Source organism: Nannospalax galili, unplaced genomic scaffold (genome assembly GCF_000622305.1).
Source record: "Nannospalax galili isolate Female #2095 unplaced genomic scaffold, S.galili_v1.0 scaffold286, whole genome shotgun sequence".
NCBI classification, from domain to species: domain Eukaryota; kingdom Metazoa; phylum Chordata; class Mammalia; order Rodentia; family Spalacidae; genus Nannospalax; species Nannospalax galili.
The window spans coordinates 1,477,127-1,503,168 of NW_008359442.1; the positions used below are offsets into that span (position 1 = coordinate 1,477,127).

The window sequence follows — 26,042 nt, forward strand, 5'->3', positions numbered from 1 at the left end:
AAGATCTTATTTTTTGCATATGTGTGGTGTTCGTGCCTCTGTGTGTGTGTGTGTGTGTGTGTGTGTGTGTGTGTGTGCGCGCGCGCGCGCGCGCGCGCGTAAAAACTAGAGATTAAAATCAGAAGTCTTCCTCCATAGTTCTCCATTTTATTTATTGAGGCAGGGTCTCTTGCTGAAACTGGAGCTCTCTAGCTAGTCTCCAAGCCAGCCTGGATTCCCTGTCCCTGCCTCCACACTGCTGCTATGTCGAGGTGAGAGGGAGATCGCATTCCATGGTCTTCTCCATAGGCTAACCCAATTCTTACGTCACCGAATCAAATAATGGTCTGTCTTGTTCATTCATTTATTCATTCATTATTTCACTTATTAAATAATTTATTCATGTATTAAATGAATGCATTTATTTATTTATTTCACTTATTAAATACGTTATTATGATTTTTCTTTAAACAACAGTACCACGCACTGTTTAAAGAGCTTTTTTTAATTTCGTATAATTTTTTTAAAGCAGTATTTATTTTTCAGTGGTGATGGGCATAAAAAGGATAAGCCAAAGACAATCTCATTCTGATAGATTTGGCCCGTTCTGCCTTCCGTAGGAAGTTGCTAAGGGAGCCGCTTTCTCGGAACCTCGGAAATGAAACTGCAGCAGGCTCCGCCCCACGGGCTACGAACTGGCCAATGAAGGCCCGGCTTGGGCTGCTCGCGTGCTGGGTGTCATGGCGGCCTGCAGGCAGTGTTGCTCTTGCCTGCGGCTCCGGCCGCTGGGCTGCGGGCCTCTGGCTCGGCCGGGGCGCAGCCGGGCCCTCACCTATGGGCAGGTGCGAGCACTGTGGAGTAGCGCAGGGTCGCGAGCCGTGGCCGTGGACCTCGGCAACAGGTAAGGAACGAACGGCCTGCGTTCGCGGTCTCCTCTCAGGTGTCTGTCCCGCCGCTCAGGTACTTAATCTCCCATGGTAGAAACCTAGCAGCCTAAGTCTGTCCAGCTTCTCTACTCCAGAACTAATTTCGAAATTTCCTTTTCCGGATTTGCAGTCACCTCCGGCACTCCCCTTTCCCACGCTGGCCTGTGCCCTTTGCTTCTTGAATCTTCCCCTGGCTCTGGCCAGCTTCCTCTCCGTATCTGAGCCTGTCTGTCCACCCGACATCCTTTCTCTTTGTGAGAGCCTCGGTCTCCGATATAGAAACCTACACCTCGAGGTAACGCGTTGTCAGTGCGCGCTCCAGCTCAGTTAATTGCCTAAAAGTGAGACAGAATGAGCCGGAGAAGGAAGGGAACTTGTCATTTTATTGAATGCCAGGTGCTGACATTCTTAATTCTGTTTTTTTCCAAAGGGTCATAGAGGGCTATCTCGTCTTTAAACACTGTACACACCCCCTCTGGTACTTAAGACAGAGTCTCTATAGCCCAAGCTGATCTAGAACTCGTGGCAATCCATCTGCCTCAGCCTCCTCTGACTGCTGGGATTACAGGCATGACTCACCACATTGGCAGGACTGCACACTGTATCTGAAGAAATACCCCAAAACATTTCTCCCATAGACACCTACTATGAAGCAGGCACTGGGTACTAAAGTCGGTAAGATGTGCCTCTGCCTTCTGTATTTTCCATAAATAATCTACTTTAACTTTTCCATTTATTTGTTTATTTTAGCAGCACTGTGGAATCCAGGGCCTCCAGTATATCAGGCAATCACTCTATCAACTAAGCTATATCCCCAGCCCACTCTATTAATCAACCCCAAATCTCTTTTGTAGCTAGTTTTCTTAATCCTTTATTATATGTTAAAATAAGATTCGTAAATGCCATACCTGCTAGATAAACCAATCTTGTTTGTGATTTGTAATATTTATTGTGTGGTAACTATGCTCCAGCCACTTTGTTTTAGCACCTTACAACACTGTGAGAGACTATGTAGGTATTCTCCAGACAGTTTATTTAATTTTCAGAGTAAACTTCTGAGACAACTAATTAATTTTCATTTCTGTAATATTTTATGGAAAATCTTCTATGTATAAGGCCCTGGAGATATGGGATCTGTTGGAGTTAGATAAACAAACATTAAGCATTAGGAAATTAATTAGGAGAGCTACAGAGAAGGCACTAGGGAGCACAAAGAAGTATTTTCCCTAAAGCTTGCATTTGGTGATGAATCTTAGGTGTAAGGAGGAATTAGCAGTGATTCAAGTAGGGAAAAGGCCAGATTATCTCCCACACACCATTGAGAGGTGTGTTGCTGAGCATTTCTTGGTAGAAGTTGGAAGAAAGTGTTTACAATTCATTTAACTCTGCAAATAGTTCTAAAGATGTTCTGTTTTGTTTTTTAGAGATAAGGTGTCACTATGTAGCCCATGTTGGTGTCAGACTCACAGTCCTTGTGCCTCAGCCTCCCAAGTGCTAGAATTACAGGCTTGCACCACCACACCTAGATGAAAAATGCTCTTTGAGAATTTCTCTTTCTAGGGCTGATAGATGGCTTAGCAGTTAAGTTAAGCATACTGCTCTTGCAGAGAACCCAAGTTCAGTGCCCAGCATCCACATCAGGCAGCTCACAACTACCTCTAACTCCAGCTCCAGGGGATCTGACCTCAGGGTACCTGCATTCATGTGTACACACACACACACACACACACAATTTAAGTTAATAAAAAATAAAATCTTAATCTAGTTTTTGGGACTCTTTTCCCTGGATTCGTTCTGTAGCAGGTGGTGTTCCCTCGCTCTTCCACTTCCTTGGTCCTTCTCCTCCTCCTGACTGTCAGGATGATCTCCCTGATCATTTGATCCTTCTCATTTATTTTTTAAGAAATGTTTTCAGTAAGGTATTCACTCATATGGTTCAACATTTTAAAACATCAGAAATCTTCCATCTGTTTCCATAGCCCCCAGTTCCATGACCAGAGACCATCTATGTAGTGTGGATCCTTTATGTATTTGGAGATATTTTATACATATAATATTGAAGAGTAAATTGATAAGGAACCAATTTAAAAGTGAACCATAAAACAGAAATGTGATAGAAGTTTTCTCCAAAACAACTAAAAGTACATGTGCCAAAAACATGTGTGTACACAATGTCAGAATTTGTTGACTGACAATAAATTCATAAGTACATCAGTTTCATTGGCTGCAATTTGCTAAGTAATCCCAATTTCCCTCTGTACATGCAGAGATGATAAGCAGTTTCTTTTATTCCACTCTTAGCTATTGCTATCAACTCTCAGGTCTCACACAGTCACATAGGATATCTATGTGTTTGTATATATGTAAGTTGCAGAATGGCTACAGAATTAAAGAAGCCACATACATAATCCAAAGAATTCAAAGTCTTACTAGAGTCCATGAGCTGATACAGATAGAGGGTCGTTAGTAGTTAGATATTACAAACCTATTTGAAGAACTGTTGGAGGCCTATACCCAAGCAGCAGGGCCACAATGTTGAAGAGGTGAGATGCAGAACTGGGTCCAGATGGATGCACAGATGATTGGATGGATGGATGGACCTACAGCAATTTCAGTGTGCTGCATCAAGCAGTAGGAACAATAAGAAGTTTGTTGCCCATTAGTCCTTTGATGCACATGCCAGGTGGCCAGATGACAGGTCAATGGATTCATCACCATTGAGGTGTTAGATGTTCTGTCCATGGACTTCCTTCATTGGTTTGCTGTGTTTGATAAACTCTTGGGCCTGACTTACATGTCTTCAGTATACTCATATGTTCCCAACCTAAAAATAAGTTATTATCAGTCTGCCTCATTGTGGTACTAGGCAGGTTCTGACATTACTTGCACAAATAGAGTCAGCTGGGTGTGGTGGCGCACGCCTTTGATCCCAGCACTCGGGAGCCAGAGGTAGGCAGATACCTGTGAGTTCAAGGCCAGCCTGGTCTACATAGTGAGTTCCAGGACAGCTGGGACTACAGGGAGACCCTGTCTCAAAAAAAAAAAAAAAAAGCAGAGTCAGTCTGCGGCTGTATTTGTACTCAAAATGGAGCCAAGGGACTGGAGAGATTGCTCGGCAGTTAAGATAACTCAGAGGACCCAGATTCAGTTCCCAGCATCCAAATGGTAGCTAACAGCCATCCATAACTCCAGGCCAGTGGATCAAACATCCTCTTCTGGCCTCTTCAGGCATTGTATGATACCAGTGCACTTACATACATGCAGGCAAAACACTCAGGCACATTAAATAAAAACAAATAAATCCAGGGCTGGAGAGAAGGCTCAGCAGTTAAGAGCACTGACTGCTCTTGAAGAGAACTCAGGTTCAATTCCCAGCACCCAAATGGAGGTTAACAACTGTTGGCAATTCCATTTCCAGGGGATCCAAAGTCCTCTTCTAACCTCTGCAGGCATTGCACAACACAATGTATTTACATACGTGCAAGCAATACACTCATGTAAGCAATATGCTCATACACATAAAATAAAAATGATAAATTTTTTTAAAGCCAAAAAACTTTTTTTTAAGAAACGGAGTCTCCCAAGAAAGGTGCACCATAAAGCCACTATCTTACACAATACGGCATGGCCTGCTATCTATACCACAGCTATTCAGAGGATTTGTTCCTTGCCCCTGTTCTGTCTTTTTTCTTGTTTACATCTACAAATCATGCCACCATTAAAGAAGAAAGATTTGCTGTCACAGAGGATAATCAGCAGTATGTCACCCTGGTTAAAACAGTACCTATTAATGGAGTAGAAGTGTACTTTTCATAGCTTTTGTTTTGTTTCACACACATCCTACATCCACTTACATGTGATAAGAGCTCCTTCACTCCCCTTTACAGGGATCACTTAGGTATTTTAAATTCAAGTAGTAGGTGAAATACCGATTCCTAGAATGTCTTGAAAAGTTACTCATAGCATATTCTTATTTGGAATTAAACAAAATTTCAAGATCCCAGATTTACATTTTGTCACCTAAAACCACTGCAGGCAGGTGTGCGGCTGAATGGTGCTGTCCTAGGTGGCTGGAGTTGAGCATCTCATTACCTCCAGGTCTTCTGCCTCCTGCTTCAACACCTGCCTCTCTTTGCACCCCATTGTACCTGCCAGTCAAGGAAGACCAATTTTATTGTGGCTTTAATCACCTGTGTTGAATAGTACCTGAAACTCAATTAAAATTTCTAATTATTCCCTGTGGAAGGCAGGGAACCTAAGACTATTTCAAGGTTAGAACTGATAGTACAAAAGTAGTGTAATCATTAGAGCACATGTTAAATTTAACAAAATGGATTTACACATGGATCAGCAGGTTTCTGAATATTTAATTGTAGATCTTTTACAGGTCTTCCCTCCATTTCTTGCTTATGTGAAGGAAAGAATAACTAGTCTTACTTGGAGCAAGGCATGGGGAGGGGATGGCTTGTGTGTTTTCTGCACCAGACAGTGATCGAATGTTTTCTGAAACTGAGCCATTCATGTGACAGAGCACCTTCTTCACAGTCTTCGGGGCTTGCCCCCCTGGTTTGACCTCACAACCCCTTTTGCTAAATTTTGGGCTCTTTGGCACGTTTCGCTCATCTGTTTTGACACCTCAGTAATTTCTTTTTGCATTTGCTGCAGAAATAGAGGACTAACCAAATAGCCTTAGGATAGAATTCACATACCATATATAGTTGATTCACTTGAAATGTACTCTTCATATTTTAATATTCAGAGCTTTGTGCTATTACCACAACCCATTTTAGAACATCTTCATCATCCCAAAAAAGAAAACTTAAACTCTTTTTGTCTTAGATTTGATCATTTTGGAAATTTTATGTAAATGATGAGCTATCAAGACAGCTTGGCAGATAAAAGTGCTTGCTATGCAAGCCTGATGACCTGGGTTCAATCCCCAACACCCACAGTGGAGAGAACTCCCAAAAGATTTCCTCTGACATCCCTGACAGGCTCGCACACGTGCACACATGGAATAATAATAAATAAAGTTAAATTTGAGGAAAGAAAAAAATCAAATACAATCTTTTGTGACTGCCTTCCACTTTGCATGATGTCTTCAAGGTTTATCCATGTTGTAACATGTATCCAAACTTCAGTTCTTTTAACAGCTAAATGATAGTCTAGTGTGTGGCTTATGCTATATTTTGTTTAATTATTCATCAATTGATAAGCCTTTGAGTTGTTTCCATTTGAGGGTTAGAATAGATAATGCTATGAGCATTGATGTAAAAGTTTTTCTGTGGGCCTGTAATTTTCATTTCTTTTTAGTATATTCCAGTGAGTGGACTTGCTATGTCACAGATTAACTCTGTGTTAGTTATTTTTCCCAGTGCTGTGACAAAGTACCTGACAAAAGCAATGTGAGGAAGGAAAGCCTAGTTGGCTCACAGTCCCTCGCTGGGAAGGCATGGCAGCAGGAGGGAGAGGCTGGCGGGTGGTCACACTGCATCGGAATTCAGGAAGCAGGTGAATGCTGGAGCTCAGCTGGCCTTTTCCTTTTTATGCAGCCAGGGTCCCCAACCCATGGAATGTTAGGGTGGGTCTTCCCAGTTCAGCTAATCCTATCCAGAGATCCCCCTCAGACATGCCAGAGGCTTGTCTCCTAGGTGACTTTAGATCCTGCCTAGCTGTCAGTATTAACTATCATGTTTTACCTTCAGGCTCTTCCAGGTTGTGTCACAAAGCAGTATATGAGGACTCCAAGCTTCCATGTACTCACCAATCATGTTTAACTTAATCTATTAGTTAGGACTTCAAAAAATTTTCTCACCGATACATAAATTCTTCTATAAATTTAATGATTGTTTTTAAATTAAAAATATTATTTTTATTTTATGTGTATGTGTATGTATTGCATGCATGTAGGTAAGTGCATCTGCGTTGTGTAATACCCACGGAGGTCAGAAGAGGCTATTGGCTCCCTGGGACCAGAGGTACAGACAGTTGTTAGCTGCCATTTGGGTGCTGGGATTTGAACCCAGGTCTTCTGCAAGAACAACCAGTGTTCTTAACCACAGAGCCATCTCTCCCGCCCGTCACCAATCATTTTTATTTTAGCTGTCTAACTGGGTGTGAAGTGGCAACCTTACTGTGACTTTGATTTACATTTCCCTGGTAGCTAATGATACTGAGCATATTTTCAGGAACTTATTGGCCATTTGTATATCTTTGAAGAGATGTCTACTCAAACCCTTTGCCAATTTTTTTTTTTTTTTTGAGTTTCCATGTCCTGTCCCATCCCCCCTGCCCCACCCCACTGGTATTCAGCACTCAGCAAACAGGGCTGGAGAGAATAGCCCTGTCAGCACACACAAACTTGATCTCCAACTTAACCTAGTGAGACGGACACTGTGATATCCAAGCTGCTCAGGAAACAGAGAGGCTGAGTCACCTCTGGGAAGCCACACAGCCAGTAAGGAACAGGGTCAGGATTTGAATTCAGGCACAGGTGGTGGCTGGTGCACGTCCTTTGATAGCCACGCTGGAAACACAGGGGTTCTATATCTTCGGCCATTCCCTTCCCCAGCCATTTACATCTCTGCTGCCTATTCATCGCACCTGCCCCTGTCCACCCCACTGTCACCCACCTGGCTTGCCCATTTCAGAGGAATCTGCAGGGTGAGGGCAGGCAGCCTGGGGCCGTTAGCCACACTCTGCTCACCCCCTCCCTGCTCTGGATGGAGCCAGCAGGAGTACTGACACAGGAGTGTGCCTCTGCCACACCATTCCTTTACCAGTTGTTTAAAGTGAGTTTTCTTGTTATAGAAGTCCTACACATGGTTCACACACATTTTCTTCTCTTTTAGGGTCTTCCCATTTTCTTTAATATCCTTCAAGTCATAATGTTGTTAATTTTGATGAAGCCCAAGGTTTTTTTCTTTTTTTCTTTTGTCAGTTGGACTTTTGATGTCACATCTAAAAAGACCTTGGGCTGGGCATGGTGGCACATGCCTTTAATCCCAGCACTCTGGAGGCAGAGGCAGGCAAATCTCTGTGAGACTGAAGCCAGCCCCATTACATATTGAGTTCCAGGCAGGCTGGGGCTAGGGAGACACTGTCAAAATAAAAATAAAGAGATCTTGTCTAACCCAAGTTTATGGCAATTTACTCTAATTTTTTTCAAGAATTTTTAAGTTTTAGCTCTTTTAGGTAGAGTGTCCATTTTGAGTTTTTATTTTGTATAAAGGAGTCTGGCTTCATGTGTGTGGATATCCAGTCATCCTGGCACCACTGATTGAAAGAGACTTCTTCCACCAATAACTTGTCTTGACACTACTGATGAATGTGAAAGTCTTATTAACTTTTTAGGTTTGCATATAAAATACTGTTTGTTTTTTAAATAGAGTATGAATGTCTTTGTAGGCAATATTTAGGAGTTAATGTTTTTCCCAGAAAGCAACGGGGGAGATTTTGAAGGATTTTAATTAGGGAAGTGATTGAGTTTGAATGTTAAGGTCAACAAGGCAAGGGATAAGAAGAGACTAAACTGAGTTGAGAGATGGGAATTCACAGTTGGGAACGACTTGCTCCCTAAAATACTCTTCCTCTCATCCAGATTAACCTTTGCCTTGGTTTCTACCATCTATAAGCAGCACTTAAACCTCCCTGTGCTTTTGATGATCACAAATCCTGTCCCCTTTTTTTGCTGAGGGAGGCAGGGCTTGTAAAGCTTGGGAGCCTTTAGTTCTTTTAGATTCTCTATTTTATACTAAGCTGAGAGTTGTACTAATGTCCTTTTACATTGAATTTTTATTTTTAAACAGAAAATTAGAAATATCATCTGGAAAACTGGCAAGGTTTGCCGATGGCTCTGCTGTGGTACAGGTAAAAAAACTCATCCATATTTTTAAATTTTTATCTTAAAATGGTTACAAAGACTGGCACTAAGTATCTGATAGCATCATAAGTCATCATTGTGGTATTGGAAATTAGTTCAGACAGTACTAAAGTTATTTCTAATACCAGAATCATGCTAGACCATCAAAGAGTCCAAGTGTTGGATGCATTAAATAACTCTTCCAAATTTGGGCTTTATCGTATTCTGTTCATTAAATCTGTTATGCTTTTCTAGAGAAAGAGTTTTCACTATTTTCTTCATAGAGCTATGAGGAAATTTTTCTTCATAGCCTAAATTTCCTCAAAAAGTAGAAAATGTGATTCAGTTCACTGATGTGACTAAGCTGTAGGTCATTTCTCCATTTGAAAACTCAGTGAGGATTCTAATGCTGATTGTCAAAGAGAAAGGATCAAGTCGGACTGCTTGTGAATAATTATTTTCATTGTAATCACATGGAAGAGGTCTTTCATTGAGTTTATTTGGAGTAGAACTCATTCAATTGGTATTTCCATATTAATATCTGATTTCAAAGAAATTTACCAGTATTATTGTTTATGTAAGTCAGGTGACACTGCAGTCATGGTCACAGCGGTCAGCAAAACAAAACCTTCACCTTCCCAGTTCATGCCTTTGGTGGTAAGTTTTTTCTGATTTATCTGAGTCTGTAAAATAGTATAAATGTAAACTTTGTAATATTTTGTCAAGTGTCTGAGTGAAAATTAAACTATACAACAAGGAATTGCCTTAGTCATTTGGTACCTTGTCTACCATTGGGAGACTATGAACTGATTGCTAAGAATACATTAGAAAGGCCAGCTTGACAGCATCAGTGGAGGTGCATAAGTACTTTGTCGAATAAACAGTGAATTCATTATCTTCATGGGTTTTCTTTCAGTTTGAGTCTTCAGTATATGTTAAGTGAACAGTTTGTCAGGTTTTATGTCTTTCTAATGCATTTATATCTCAAAGTTGATACAAAAGCTGGGGTGGGGGAGGTTAGGGGGCTCTGACTTGATCAAGCTAAGCTACTGTGGAAAGTAAGGTTAGGAAGCCATCTGACTGCTAAGTAGAAGGCTGAAGCACTATAAACTCTCCTCCTAAGAGATTAAAAATGCCAAAAGTAAATAAAATAGTCTCTTCTCATAGACTAGAACATGTTGTTAGTAACCTCAGGACAATCGGTATTTACAGAGTAGTTCTTGCGATATAATGTATTACAAAAAAAGAATCCTGAAAACCGTATTTTTTCATTGCTGCTTTAGGTCGACTACAGACAGAAGGCTGCCGCAGCAGGTAGAATTCCCACAAACTACCTTAGAAGGGAGATTGGCTCTTCTGACAAAGAGATTCTTACAAGTCGAATAATAGGTATGCTAGCAACAGAGGCATTACCTTCTCTGATACACCAGTGTTTACATCTCTTTTCTATCTTTGTTCTCCTGAGTTTTCTTTCATTATATGAATGTCTCTCGAGATGATTTACTGTCTGTTCTCATTCAAATGTGTGCTTCACGAGAGAGAAAACGTGTTTCTTCACTACCAGATCTCTATACCTACTGTACTGTCTGGTGCAGAAGCGCCATTCAGCAGGTACCTGACTAAACTGCTGTGGAGCATATGAATTCCATGACCCAGGCCAGTACTCTGCCCTTGGAGTTTTTCATTATTATGTTCAGCTTAGTAACTTCTAAAAACACTATATTTATTGGCTATTAAAATATGTCTGTAATCTTCCAAATCCTTTTTGGGGATGGGGGGTTGATATGTATATGGATACATATGTGTGTATGTGGTACTGATACTCAAACCCAAGGCCACTTGCATTCTAAGCAAGTAATACCAGTAACCAACCTAATAATCTTCCAAACCTTTGGCATCCATAAATATTGTGGCTCATTTGTAGTTCGTAGCTTTTCTATCCAGAAATTGCTAACTTGCACATGTTTAAATGTGGTCCTCAGTCACAGTATATCAAACAAACATTTTCTTCAGGTCTTCATGGTCTGTATTAATGGAAGCATTGACAATTATCAACATTTCTCCTTTTCCTATCAGTCCTAGCAGTTCGTTTTGACATACTCAACAGCTGTCTTAAATAGTTCGTTAGTTTTTACCATTAAAGCAACCCTGCCAAGACTATTTCATATCTTTTTCTTTCTTTGACAGATCGTTCAATTCGCCCTCTCTTTCCAGCAGGCTACTTTTATGATACTCAGGTAAGTTCTGCTTTGATTTGTTATCGATTTGTTCACAGATAATAAAAAATAATTAAGCACGATTAATTCTTTCTAGAGAAAGTTTTACAAAGAATTTTAATGATACTGTTGCATTTTAAGTCTTTTCTTTATGTGTATGAGTGTATTGCTTGCATGTATTTAAGTGCACCCATGTTGTGCAGTGCCTGTGGAGGTCAGAAGAGGGCATTGAATCCCCTGGAACTGGAGTTGCGGACGGTTGTTAGCTGCCATGTGGGTGCTGGGATTCAAACCCAGGTCTCCTTCAAGAGCAGTTAGTGCTCTTAATTGCTGAGCCATCTCTTCAGCCCCTACTTTTAAGTCTTACTGTTTTGGTGACAATTTGAGCTGACCTCTGAATCATCAGTAGGAATGAATGACTATTGGGAACATTGTAGGCAGATGGGATGGGAGTCCAAAAATCCCTGAGGGAGAAAAGAAATTTATGTGCTTGAAAGATAGTATGATTGAGGTTGTTGGTGGCTGTTCTATTATGTGGCTGGACTTTGTAGGTCAAATTAATAGCACATTAGGACAATCAACACAATAAATTGTTTTGGTAAACAGGATGTTACTCTGTATAGCTCTGGCTGGCCTTGGAACTCAATGACAGTTCTGCCTCGGCTTTCCAAGTGCTAAGGTTATTGGCATGAGCCACCATGCCTGACTTATCAGAACTGATTTTTATTTGGGCTTCTATTACTTTCTGAATATTAGTTTCTTTCCTGATAGTAATCATATATTTAAACTAGGTAACCATCTTATTTAATTGCACCAAATAAGTGTACCTTTAAGTGGATATCATAGCCTCAAGAAACTTATTCTCTTAAGAATTTAGCATAGGTACATCATTGAAGTATAAGCAGATAATAAAAACATGTAGCTAACATTTACTGACTACCTGTAGCATACCTAGCATTGTGGCAAGTTCTTTACACACAGTATTTCCACAGTTCTTGAACAGGAACCCTGTTATGAAGATGCCATTATTTTTCTCTCTTATAAATTAAGAAACAGGATGGGGGCGGGGACTTTGTGGTGAGAGCATCTGCCTTGCATTCATGAGGCCCTGGGTTCAACAATCCCCAGTACACCTCACCCACTGCAAAAAAAGTTGAAGAAACTTTCACAGTTGAAATGCCCAGTGTTAATGGTTTAGTTAAATGATAGCCAGATTTAAGGATTTGGCTATTGATCATATAGTTTTCAGATTTTAGGCCAAACTGATAACCTAAATACTAATCCTTTAAAATCAAGGTGGGTTTTTTATTATTTTTAAATATTTATTTATTTTATGTGTATTAGTGTTTTGCCTGCATGTACCCACTCATGCAATGCCTACAGAGGTCAGAAGAAGGTATCTGATTCCCTGAACTGGAGGTTGTTAGCCCCCATGTGGGTGCTAAGAACCAAACCCAGGTCCTTTGCAAGAGCAGTCAGTACTTTTAACCACTGAGCTATCTCACCAGCCCTCTGAGTTTTTATTTTGTTTTGTTAAGTACTTGAATTCTTCCCCTGCTACAGGTTCTTTGTAATCTGCTAGCCGTAGATGGCATTAATGAACCTGACATCCTAGCAATTAATGGTGGTAAGTATAAAAATACCAGTTAAAATTAGCAGTGCTGATTTTTCAAAGCAATGAAATATTTTAATTTCAGCTTTCTATTTTTCCCTTTTTTAAAGCTTCTGTAGCCCTCTCGTTGTCAGATATTCCTTGGAATGGACCTGTTGGTAAGTCAGGGTTTGAAAATAACCACTGTTTATAGAATAGTGAGCATGTCGCAGGGGCAGGTGCAGGTTTTATTATTATTATTGGTGTTGACGTAACTGCAGTAAGAAGTTGAACTAGGCAACACTCCAAGATTTCTTGCAGGTCTTTCAGACATTTTTATCCTTGCTTTAGGTTTTGTTCCCAGTAGCATTCTTATGGTATGGCCAGTTTTATGGCCCTAGATATTTTGCATTCTTAGTTACCTCTTTCTATTAGGGAACTTTTCTTTCTTTATACTAGAGAATTATCCAAGTATATGTGCTTTCAATATAAAACAAACATGTTGATAACTTACAGCTCTCGTAAATTGTAACCATATAGTATGCAAATGATTCATCAAATATGTAATCATCAAGTGTCCTCCGTGCTAACAACTGGACTAAGCACTGAAGGGAGAAAGTAGTCTGGGTGCTAGCAATACAAAGATTAAAGGGGCAGTTTCTGCTTTTAGTGCAAGTAAGGGAGAGAGACAGATATTTATTTAGAAACAGAATTAACACAATGGCATAACTTAGAAAACGATGGAGGAGAGCAGGTTGTCAAGTAGGGCTTCTCAGGCAGTGTATAAGCTCAACCTCAGGAAGATGAGGCTTAAGCATTTGCTTTGGCCAGAGTGCAGTCTGGACCCAGAGCAGAATATGAGCATAGCCAAACAGGTGTGGGCGATGTGGTTTGCTTGAGCAGTTCAGTGTTCTTCTAGTCCTGAAAGGGTGGAAAGAGGTGCTCTCTGGTCCTTAACGATGGGAGAAATAGAAATCTCATTCTAGTGTGAAAAGGACAGGGAAGAGAAGCCATCACTAGAATAATGCTGTGGGAACAAGTTTTAGTTAAATAGTTGTCAACCCTTTACTCTACTTTAGGGGCAGTACGAATAGGAATGATTGATGGAGAATGTGTCGTTAACCCAACAAGAAAAGAAATGTCTTGTAGCACTTTAAATTTAGTGGTTGCTGGAGCACCTAAAAGTCAAATTGGTAAGTAATTTAAATACATTTGTCCTGGATTTTACTTGGAAATTGTACTTTTTTTTTGGTATTTGTGTTTCGTTTTTTCTTAAATACTATACTGATAAAGGTTCTAAGGCAGTAATCATCCTTTTCCTTTCTTTAAATAGTCATGTTGGAAGCCTCTGCAGAAAACATGTTACAGCAGGACTTCTGCCATGCTATCAAAGTTGGAGTGAAGTATACCCAGCAAATAATTCAGGGCATCCAGCAATTGGTAAAAGAAATTGGGGTTGCCAAGAGGACGCCCCAGAAGATGTTTACCCCTTCGCCAGAGATTGTGAAATACGCTCACAGGTATGAACAGCTGTGCAAAAGAGAATGGGAAGCAGAGTTATTTATTTCTATACTGCTTTATAAGTAGAACTTTTCTGTTTTAAGTTATTACCATAAATATCTAATGCCTATAGATGGTAAACCCAATTATGGCATAAACTTAGTCTTAACACATAAAGTTTAAATCTCAAGTGAAAAGGAGAGATATTTGTTAGAATTCAGGTCTCTCTCTATGTCCAGGAAAATGAGAGTAAAGTATAAGATATTTGACTATCTCAGGAGACTGTTGCATTTCTCAAAAAGAAATCAGTTATACCAGCCACTGTGTGCCCAGTGCTTAGAACAGGCAGGCACTTGGCAGATGTGAATGAGACTGCATTGAAATTTAGTGAACAATGAAGAGGAAGGAAGAGCATAATAACATGTGACTGATTTGTCTTAAAAGGCAGGGAGACATTTGTGTGCCATAAGTATAAACAGATTAGCAGTGGCAAACAACATTTAATCTTTTTGTTTGTTTGTTTTGATTTGTTTCATTGAAGAAGGATCTCACTGTGTAGCCCTGTCTGGAACTCTATGCCAGGCTGGTCATGAACTCACTGAAATCTCCCTGCCTCTGGCACCGAATGCTGGCGTTAAAAGCATGCACCACCATACCTGACCAGCAATGTTTAATCTTTGAGACGTGTTTATTATTAAATTTGTAGTTTTAATATTTGTTTCATTTATAAAATATTTGTCATTTAAAACACTGTTATGCTAACACTTATTGTGTTCTTAAAATAGAATCGCCATGGAGAAGCTCTATGCAGTTTTTACAGATTATGAACATGATAAAGTAGGTATACCCAAGGTTTTGTTCTAAGATACCCTAATTAATACAATTTTGTTTGTGAATGTTAGGTTTGTTGGTTTTTTGTTTTGTTTTGTTTTGTTTTAATCATTGACCAAGGCTGGAGATAGAGCTCAGTGGTAGAATACTTTTGTTTAGCATTTTTGAGGTAGATTTGTGGTAGATTGGAAACACTGCTAATAATAATAATTATAATCATAAATATACTTCTAAACAAAGTTGAGTAAGGCTGCTGTCCTTTAAGAAGCCCACATTCACATTGTCTGTGTTTCGCTTTCTCTCTAAGTACCTTTCTTTCTCTTAACTCTGATACTTAAAATCAATTCTAAAATCTCTTAATTAAACTCCAACTCTACTTTTTAAAAAAGCCTGCCCGTTTGCTTTTTTTTTCTTCTTTTGTTAATACATTTTATTATTTGAATGAATTGCATGTAATTCTTATAAATCAGTGACTTTTAATCTTTTTAAAAATGTTACCATTAGAAAAATCTGAATGTTCTCAACAGTATATTATGTGAACATTAAAAACAGAAATGTGCGTGGCTGGAGAGATAGATGGTTCAATAGTTAAGAACACTTGCTCTTCTTCCAGAGGACCCTGGTTTGATTGCTAGCACTCACATGGCAGCTAACAGCCATCTGTAACTCCAATTCCAGTGACTCTGATTCCCTCTTCTGGCCTCTGACATGGGTGCACTTAACATACATGCAGGCAAAACACTCACACATAAAATAAAAATGATAAAATATTTTTTAAAAATATAGCAATTTGTAATGTTGCCATGTTTATACATTAACCTCAATTTTGTTTTAGATTTCCAGAGATGAAGCTGTTAACAAGATAAGATTAGATACAGAGGAACAACTAAAAGGTGAGTTCTATTTGTATTTTAAATATGTTTAAAGAAAATCATTGTTTTTCAAATTTTGGTGTTAAGACCTTGAAGAAATCAGTTATTCTCATTGCTCCTCAGTTTTATGTTAAGTAAATTTATAATAGTGCTGTATCCTAGGGTTGCTGTCAAATTAACCTGTATGTGTATGGCTAACACTTCACCTGATACACAGTAAGCACCTGTTAAATACTGAATATGAAATGTCCCTTTCTTTTCTGCTTCAGGGTTTTCTCCTCCAAGGTGGCAGCCTTGTGTCCTATCATTTGGAAACTTGAAAAATAGTTTTTAAAATCCTTGAGTCAAAGTAAATAAATAAACCAAAGCTGGCTTGCACAAGATCCAGGGGTCAGCTTTTTTATTAAAAAAAAAAAAACTTGTAATAGCCGGGTGTGGTGGCACACACCTTTGATCCCAGCACTTAGGAGGCAGAAGCAGGCGGAGCTCTTGTGAGTTCAAGGCCAGCCAGGTCTACAAAGCGAGTTCTAGGCCAGCTGGGGCTACAGGGAGACCCTGTCTCAAAAAGACCAAAAAAATAAATAAGTAAAATAAAAATAAAAATAACTTGTAATAAAAAATTGAATCTTTGATCTGTGAGAATGTAATACCAATAATACTTGGTTAGTAGGAATTAAATGAGAAAATCCTTTATATCTGTACCTGACACATAGCCAGTGTTCAATAAATGTTAACTGATGCTTTTGCTACAGTTAGTATTGTCTAGAATCATAAGATGTGGAATTATAGGTAACTCCCCACAGAGTATTAAGCAAAGGATCTTACAATGTAACATCATTCTCATACAAACTGAATATGAAGCTTGACATACAGTTCTTAATTTTTCCACAGATAGAAAAATGCCCTCTCATGAGATTATTTATCTTACTTTAAAATAAAAATTCTTCTGTTAGCATTTTAATATAAATTAATAATGTGCTATTATCGGTAGTTATCTAAAAGAATATTTAATGGGTTTTTTTTCATTCTCTTTATTAAGAATGAGGAATTATGGCTAGCAAGGTGGCTCAGCAAGTAAAGGTACTTGCCATGCAAGCCTAGCAATCTGAGTTTTCTCCCCAGAACCCACATAAAGGCAGAAGAAGAGAGCTTACTCCACCAAGTTGTCCTCTGACCACACGTATACACACATACCATGCATACATACACAATAATAAGAAAATAAATAAGTAAAATTTTTAAGGAATGAGAAATTAGTTAGGTGTGGTGGATCAGGCCTATAATCTCAGCACTCAAGAGGCTGAGGCAGGAGAATTGTGAATTAAGGCCATCCTGAGCTACATTAGAAAGACCCTGTCTTCAAAAAACAACAAACAAAATTATTCTGAATTGAGAATGTTGCTCAGTGGTAGAGCTCCTGCCTAACATATGTGAACCATGGATTTAGTTCCCTGCGCTACCAAAACCAAAAAGTTGCATGTTGAAGATATAATAATACATCTTTCTGATGTGACTTTTTTTATGTCATATTTACTTTAAGGTCATACATCACTTAATAAAACACACACTTGAGAGACAAGCACATGGGATAAATTAATGTAGGATAACAACATCCAAAGCATAAGCCTTTGAGGCAGATCTGTGTCATGCCACAGCCCCATCAGTTACTCCCTGTGACTGTGCTATGTAGGATCTCAGGCACTTATTTCTTTTTTCTTGGGGTACTGGCATAATGAACCCAGGGCTTCACACAAACTAGGTAAGCAGTCTACCACCAACCTTCACTCTCAGCCCCAGTTTACTTCTTTAAGCTTCAGTTTTTTTCTTCTATAGCACAATAATAATAGAATTTTCCTTGTAAGTTATTCTGAAGCTTAAAAGCATTCAAAACAAACCTGCTAAAGTGCCTGGCTTGGGTAGAGAGATAGCTCAGCAGTTAAGAGCACTGGTTGCTCTTGGCAGAGGACCTGAGTTTGAATCCCAGCACCGATATGGCAGCTAACCGTCTAATTCCAGTTCCAGGGAATCTGACACCCTCTTCTGGCTTCCGCAGGTATTGCGTGCCATGGGTACACTTACATACATGGAGGCAACACAGAAAAAACAATAAACTATTTTTTTAAATACCTGGCTCATGAAAGCATTTAATAAAGGTTAAAGCTAAAAAAAAAAAAAAACAGCTAGTAGAGATTTGTGATATATAAAGAAAATTGTTCCTCATTTTGCAGATTAAAAGTTCACAAAGCAAAAGATAATTGAAAACTCTTAAAATTATCAGTTAAACTTTTCCGTAATTCGTAATTGCTAGGTGGTCAGGTAAGATAATAGAACAGGAACTGATCACAAAGCTCTGTTTTGGTTTAGCAGTTTAAGTCCCTTTGGTTTTGTGATATGGTCTTCTAGCAGACAAACCTACTAACTCAGGCGCTCCAGGGCACCACAAACAGTACTGCTGAGTTTGCTTCTATTTTATAAAGTAAAAATAAAAAAAAAAAAAAAACAGCTAGTAGAGATTTGTGATATATAAAGAAAATTGTTCCTCATTTTGCAGATTAAAAGTTCACAAAGCAAAAGATAATTGAAAACTCTTAAAATTATCAGTTAAACTTTTCCGTAATTGTAGGTGGCTAGGTGGTCAGGTAAGATAATAGAACAGGAACTGATCACAAAGCTCTGTTTTGGTTTAAAAAAAAAAAAAAAAGTAAAATACCAGTAGCAACTTGCTTAAGTGTATTTATATACTCTGCTTGCCTGAGGACTAAATGTTCACTCATTTCCCTTGGCCTACCACAGTACTTGATTTGATACTGTGAACTTTGGAGAAATCCTGTCTTCCAAAAAGATAAAACCTTTGTTTTGATTTGTCTTTTTTTCTATAGAAAAATTTCCAGAGGTCGACCCATTTGAAATAATAGAATCCTTCAATGTTGTTGCAAAGGAAGTTTTTAGAAGTATTATTTTGAATGAATACAAAAGGTAAACATATCCTGTGGTAGAATGGAAGCAGGTGCCGTGCTTGCAAATAGCCTGTCAAGTGGCAGCTTTCTCAGAGGAGGGAACTGGTTTCAAGTGAAGACTGAGGAATAATGATGTTCATTTTCTAAATGAATGCCTGTTTAAGAGTAGATAGACTGTATCGGGGTCTGGGTGTCTCTCATGAGCTTTGTGTTACTTCACATTCCTAGCTCCAAACCAAAATTGCCTACAAGGCTTTTTTAGGAATACTGAAGTACAGGTCACATTGCCACACTGATTCAGTGGACTTAGAGTGGGGCCCAAGTATCTATATTGTTTAAAATTCTAACATTATTATAGACAGCTGGTGTTGAGAACTTTCTGATAATGGTAAAGGTGTCTGATTTTTGTGACTCCCCATATGGGTTTACTACTTACTTCCTTTATTATTACAGGTGCGATGGACGAGATTTGACTTCACTTAGGAACATAAGTTGTGAGGTAGATATGTTTAAAACTCTTCATGGATCAGCATTATTTCAAAGAGGACAAACACAGGTAATATGTTTGAAAAATATTTGTTTAATTATGTCTACTATATAGATGTAGTAACTTGTTTTCTAAATTTTGTGTGCGCTTGTGTGGCGTGTCCTTGTTTGAGATCAGGGATGCTCTTCTGTTCACTGCTGTGCTGCCAGACAGGCTGGCCTGCGATCTGGGGATCTCCTGTCTCCACCTCCATCTCATCATGGGAGCACTGAGATTACAGAATCATGTCACTGGTTTTGTTTGTTTTACAAGTTTACGCGTTTTTCCCACATGTAAGTGCAGTGCCCCACAGAGGACAAAAGAGGGCATCAGATCCCCTGGGAATAGAGTTACTGACTGTTGTTAGCCACCAGCAACCTTGCTGGGAACCAAACCTAGGTCTTCAGCAGCCAGTTCAATTTAACCACTGGAGCCATCTCTCCAGCTCCCCCCCCCCACCACCACAGCCCCCTTTTTTTTGAGTCAGGGTCTCATTATGTAACCCTGGCTGGCCTTGAATTTATAGAAATCCTCCTACCCCTGCCTCCCAAGTTTTGGGATTAAAAGCATGTGCCTCTGTGTACATGGGTTCTGGGATTCAAATTCAAGTCCTCATGCTTATGCATCAAGTGCTTTATCCACTGGGCTGTCTCCCTAGCCTTAAATGCTATAAGCTTTTAATAGCTGGAGTATATTATTCATATTACTTTGTTTTGTTGTGACAAGGTATGACTGTGTTACTCAGGCTGGCCTAGAACTCGTGATCCTCCTTACCTGTGCCTTCTGAGTGCTGAGATTACAAGAATGCATCACTATGTATGACCTTGATTTGCTTATTAATATAAGTTTAATAATTTATCATTTCTATACAGAAAACTGTACATTTTGAAAGTATATAGGATTTTTGTATGTGTGTTTAGTTTTTGTTTTGTTTTGTATTGGAGTCTTACTATGCAGCCCAGACTGGCCTCAAACTTACGATCTGCCTGCCTCAGCATCCCAAATACCAAGATTACAGATGTGTACCACTAAGCCTGATGCCTAACAAGCCATTAATAAAGCACTAAAGATATGTCCAATTAGATATTCTACATATGTTTGTTACCTGTTCTCACAATCTTTACTGGAGTACATGATCAATTTTGTTTGGCTTAATTATTAATAAGATCATATTTGGGTCTGTTACTTTATTTATTTTTCTTTGGCTCCTCTCATTTTGTTTCTGTATTTCTTCTGTCATCTTTTTGATTAATTTAATATTTATTAGAATTCCATTTTATCTATTTCCTTTATGGTTATACCTGTTCATTATGTTTCAGTGATGACTATAGAGATGGCAGTGTTTATCTTTAGTTTCTGAGTCTGTTAACTTTGCATAAGGAAACTTAGCCACTTATGTGCATTTTCACCTCTTTTCATTCTTACTTAAAGCTCTAGTTGTCTTGGGCCATCTTCATGCCCCCACAAGGCAATTCGATAACTTTTACTTTAAGTAGTCATATGCATTTAAATAAGAGAAGAAAAAAGAGAAAAGGTCATCTTTTCCGTTGACCCATGTATGTACATATTTACCGTTTCTAGGATTTTTTTAACCCCTTTCTGAAAATGCAGTATTCAGGAGTATCAGAGACTTACTTCAGTGTTGTCCTACGGTCTTCTGAGATTCTTAGTTTTTGCTCATCTGAAAATACCACTATTTTCCATTTTGTTTAGAGTTCTTTTGATGAGTATAGAATTCTGGATTGATTGGGGGGATTGTCTACTCTTTTTTTCTTTGAGCACTTAAAGACAATGCAGTGTTTTTGCTCACTTCTTCTGATAAGGACCTGTTCATGTCTTTTTTCCCTGTATATGTATTGTTTTTGTGTGAGTGTTGTCAAGTTACTTTATCTTTGGATTTCAGGAGTATGACTGTGGAAAATGTGGTTGATTTTGATATATTAAATGCTTAAAATTTCAAGCTTGAATCTAAATGTGTCTTTTCATCAAACCTGACAAGTTTCAGTCTTTATTTCTCCAAATATTTTCCCGTGCATCACTGTGTTGCTTCTATCCTGGAATTAAAGAGCATGTCAGCCTCTCTGATATTATCCTACAGGACCCTGAGATATGTTCCCCTCAGACTGGGTGACTTCTTTCTTCCTTTTCTTTTATCTCCCTCTCCCTTACTCCTCTGTTCAGGATTGAACCAAGATGAGTGCTCTGCCACTGAGCTATACCTCCAGCTTCCTGAATAATTTTTCTTAGTCTGTCTCTATGTTCCTAGACTCTCATCTTCTCTCAGTTATGAAATAGTGTATCTTTCAATTCCATAATTTTGTTTTGTTTTGGAGGGTTTTTGTTTTGTTTTTTTGTTTTTTTTTTTTTATTTATTTGGTCTTTGGGTTTTAAGGTTTGTTTTCAGGCTAGGTCTCACTGGCCTAGAATTCACTTTTAGACCAGGTTGGCCTTGAACTCACAGAGACCCGCCTGCCTCTGCCTTCCAGGTGCTGGGATTAAAGGTGTGTACCACCACTCCTGGCCAGCCATCAACTCCAGAATTTGTACTATTTCTTTTTGCTGTCATCAATTACAAATACAGTGCCCATGGGAAATCTTTTGACAGTTCATCCAACATTTCAACGAAGGATCATTCTCTATTCCTTTTCTTTTCTCTTGAGAATGGGCCATGTTTCATATTTTTATGTGGAGTGTATGCTGGACCTTGTGAATTGTACGTTGTAGAATCTCTAAGCTATGTTTTTTGGGGGGTGGGGGGGTGCAGTGAACTTTATTGATGGTATTCAAGAGTGTAGGGCTCCCTAAGCCCCTCCCCCTCTTCTGGGGATCTGGGATGGAAACTGTGAAGGGAGATAGTGTATTGGGACTGAATTGGGCTGAGTTGGGGCAGGGATGTCCCCTCCCCCAGCCAAGGGCTTCTCTCTCCTCTTGCTGGGGTGAGTGATCCAGGGCTTGTTACTCCTTGGAGGCCATGGGGAATGAGGTGCACCACCCTGTTGCAGTAGGCAAATTCATTGTCATTCTAGGAAATGAGCTTGACAAAGTGGTCTTTGAGGGCAATGCGAGTCTCAGCATCAAACGTAGAAGAGTAGGTGTCTCTGTTAAGTTGCAGGAGATGTCCTGTTCTTCAGAATAGCCCAGGATGCCCTTTAGAGTGCCCCATGATGCCAATGCCTGCTTCACCACCTTCTTGATGTCATTGTATTTAGCAGCTTTCTCCAAGTGGCAGGTCAGATCCACAGCAGACACATTAAGGGGTAGGAACACAGAAGGCCATGCCAGTGAGTTTCCCGTTCAACTCTGGAATGACCTTGCCCATAGCCCTGGCAGTGCCAGTAGACAAAGAGATGATGTTCTGGGCAGCCCCATGACCGTCATACCACAGTTTCCCAGTGGGGCCAACCATAGTCTTCTGGGTGGCTGTGATGACATGAACTGTGGTCATGAGTCTCTCAACATTGCCAAAGTTGTCATGGATGACCTTGACTGGGGGCGCTGAGCATTTGGTGGTGCAGGAGGCATTGCTGGCAGTCTTGAGGGAGTTGTTATATTTCTTATGGTTTCGCGCCCATCACAAACATAGGGGCATTGCTAAAAAGGGCAGAGATGATGACCCTCTGGCTCCACCTTTCAAGTTGGCCTCAGCCCTCTCCATGGTAGTAAAGACTCCAGTAGACTTCACAACATACTTGGCGCCAACAGTACTCCATTTGATGTTGATAGGATCTCCTGGAAGGTGGAGATGGCCTTTCCATTGATGACAAGTTTCCCATTCTCAGCCTTGACTGTACTGTGGAACATGCCATAGGTAGAATCATAGTGGAGCAGGTAGACCATGTGGTTGAGATCAATGAAGGGGTCACTGATGGCAACAATCTCCACTTTCCCAGAGTTGAAGACAGCCCTGAGTAACCAGGTGCCCAGTGTGGCCAAATCCATTCACTCTTCACTCTGACTTTCACTATCACATCTCAGGGACGGGGCTGGCACTGCACAAGAAGATGTGGCTGTCTCTGGAACGAGGAGGAACAGAGAGCCTCTAGGCTGTGTTTTCCCTTCAAAGATTAACTTCTTTTAAAACAGGCAGTTCTTTTGGCTGAGCTGGTGTGGAAATTTTCTCTATGGATTAGTGTAGTTTTCTTTTTATGAATGTCTTCCCCCTCAGTTCTCTTAGTTTTGCTTTATTTAGTCTGCATGTTTGACTTTTGGATTGTTGAGATGCATACTGCTTGACTATTTATAGAATGAATACATACTTTAATAACTGCGATGACTAGTTTTATGGAGAATTAGTTATCCCCTTGTTTTTAGGAGAGTTAATTGGGTTTGTCAGAGACTTAGTTTGGAGCTGGGAGTATAGCTCTGTAGTAGAGTACATGCTTGTGCAAGGCCCTGGGTTCAATCCCAAGCATGAAAAACAGATAAAAAAACAACCAAATGAATAGATCAATAAACTATACATATACTCATATGCATGTGTATGTATTTCTCTTCTTAGTTTTCATCTTTGTTGTTAGTATATTCAATCTTGAGGAATAATTTTGTTCTTTTTTAGGTTCTCTGTACAGTTACATTTGATTCATTAGAATCCAGTATTAAGTCGGATCAAATTATAACAGCTATAAAGTAAGTTGTTTTTATGATGTTATATTTTGTGTTCTTCTGGTCTTTGTTTCTTTTGTGATACTTAAGTACTTTATTCTCACCACTAGCAAACCCTTAAAGGGCGTTTCTAGTCTGTTTTGTAATTGTTGTTGTTTTGAGACAAAGCCTCACTCAGTAGCCCAGGCTGGCCTGTTTCACAGCAGTCCTCTTGCCTCAGATTCCTGAGTGCTGAAATTATAGGCGTGAGCCACCATACCTGGCTTCACTGTTGCTTTTTGAACCTGTGTCTCTCTGTTTACACGGTCAGAATTTCAAAAGATTATTTCCTGTTGGTGTGCTGTATTTTCTTCTAAATCACTGGTTTGGAACATATTTGGAAATCATTACTTCTGTGTAATATTATTACATTTAGATTATTCTGTCTCTAGAGCCATTCCTCCAGACCAGCTTCTTAGGTAATCTTGAATGGGTGTGTTTTTGTATTATAAATAGAGAACAAATACATACAGGGAAGTCCCAGTTGCTAAAAATAAACCAGAGACTATTAATGCAAAACTCTGTCTAGTCTCAACCCACATTGTAATTTTCTGTTTAGAAATACCCAGCTCGCCTCCTGTTCCTAAAATGTCAACAGTAAAACTGTATTGATTAATTTAAGATGATCAGCCTGTACCAGCCAGCCCTACTGCATCGGGGTCCTGAGACTCACAGCCTTTTCTCAGTCCATCAGGACCACTTCCGTTTCCTTGTTAATGATCAAGACTCTAGACACTGTTTACCTCTTCTTACTGCCTAAGTGATGGTAGTAATCCCTAATGTTTTCAGAATTCCCCCTCCCTCCCCAGTTTTTTATGTAGATAATAAAAATTAACAGTTCAAGGGTTGAAGATGTAACTCAGTTGGTAGTGTTTGTCTAGTGTGCAGAAATCCTTAGATTCCATGCCTAGCACCACATGAATTGAGCATGGTGGTACATACCTGTAGGCTCAACACTAGAGAGGTAGAACCAGGAGGATCAGAAGTCCAAGGATCCTTGACTACATAGCAAATTTGAGGCCAGCCTGAGATATATGAGACCCTGTCTCAAAAAATGAACAACTAAACAGTTTATATTTGTTTTCCTCAATCTAGAATTCAGTTATAAGTCCTGGGGGTGGGGGTTGAGGGAGGGTACCATCGCTCCACTAACTCAGTTGGCTGAATGACGCAGGAGGATTGCTTAAGTGAGAAGTTTGAGACCAGCGTGAACAACATAGCAAGCAAGAGACTCTCAAAAAATACAAAATATCCCAATAATTCTCATTCTTCAAGTTTTATGTTTGACACCAACTCCCATTAATGCGCAACTGTTTTTTATGACTTTTATTTTATGTGTATGAGTATACTGCCTATGTATGTGTAAGTACACCTGTTTTGTGCAATGTCCTCAGAGGTCAGAAGAAGGCATGGAGCCCTTGGAACTGGAGTTATGGACGTTGTTAGCCACCATATGGGTGCTGGGGATTGAACACAGGTCCTCTACAGGAGCAGTCACTGGTCTTAACTACTGAGCCATCTCTCCAGCCCTTCAATTGTTTTTTTAAAATCCTCAATTCTTTTTGTAGTGGTTTGTAGAAATAAATTTGTTTATATCCTTACAATGTTTTTAATATTATACCTTTTATTTATAGTGGGGTTAAAGATAAAAATTTCATGCTGCACTATGAGGTAAGATGAATTTTTTTCCTAATTTTTTTTTCTGTAAAAAAATTTCCACGATACAGCAAAATTAGAACTTTACAATAAATTGCCATAACTCATTCCCTAGGTTCTTGGAGAACGATTAACATTTTATCTTGTATCTGTTAAGATTGATTTAGTAACTATTATTTTATTGCATATAGAAGAGATATAGATAAGTAGCTTTCTAATCAATAATTTCCTGTTCTAAGACCTATATAAAAGTTAAAGTAGAGTAGACTATTAGGCAAGCACAGTTGTTCCTGTATGGGTGTGTGTCAAAGGAGGGTTTCTCAGACTCCTCAACTGGGAAATCACTTTCTCCTTTCTCATGTGTGCTCAGTTGATTAGAAGTAAAATATCTGATGCATTGTTACTTTATATGAAGTCACTGTATGAAATTGTTTGGGATAAATTTTACTTACAACTAATCCTAAGGGACCAGAACTAACATATAAC

The 26,042-nt window shown here is 39.3% G+C and overlaps 1 protein-coding gene across 1 annotated transcript in view; it reads left to right on the forward strand.

Annotated features, from left to right (window-relative positions):
- Positions 1-708: 708 nt before the first annotated feature.
- The window catches only part of Pnpt1 (polyribonucleotide nucleotidyltransferase 1), a 41,229-nt gene continuing 15,895 nt past the window's right edge, over positions 709-26,042 (forward strand). Inside the window, exons 1-15 of the mRNA XM_008822998.2 lie at positions 709-880; positions 8,714-8,774; positions 9,349-9,423; positions 10,050-10,155; positions 10,954-11,003; positions 12,546-12,609; positions 12,705-12,752; positions 13,653-13,766; positions 13,907-14,093; positions 14,859-14,910; positions 15,740-15,797; positions 18,656-18,752; positions 19,187-19,289; positions 23,815-23,885; positions 25,535-25,571. Of these exons, the coding sequence (XP_008821220.1) occupies positions 720-880; positions 8,714-8,774; positions 9,349-9,423; positions 10,050-10,155; positions 10,954-11,003; positions 12,546-12,609; positions 12,705-12,752; positions 13,653-13,766; positions 13,907-14,093; positions 14,859-14,910; positions 15,740-15,797; positions 18,656-18,752; positions 19,187-19,289; positions 23,815-23,885; positions 25,535-25,571 (1,284 nt within the window). The 5' untranslated portion in view covers positions 709-719. The remainder of the gene's footprint in view (positions 881-8,713; positions 8,775-9,348; positions 9,424-10,049; positions 10,156-10,953; positions 11,004-12,545; positions 12,610-12,704; positions 12,753-13,652; positions 13,767-13,906; positions 14,094-14,858; positions 14,911-15,739; positions 15,798-18,655; positions 18,753-19,186; positions 19,290-23,814; positions 23,886-25,534; positions 25,572-26,042) is intronic.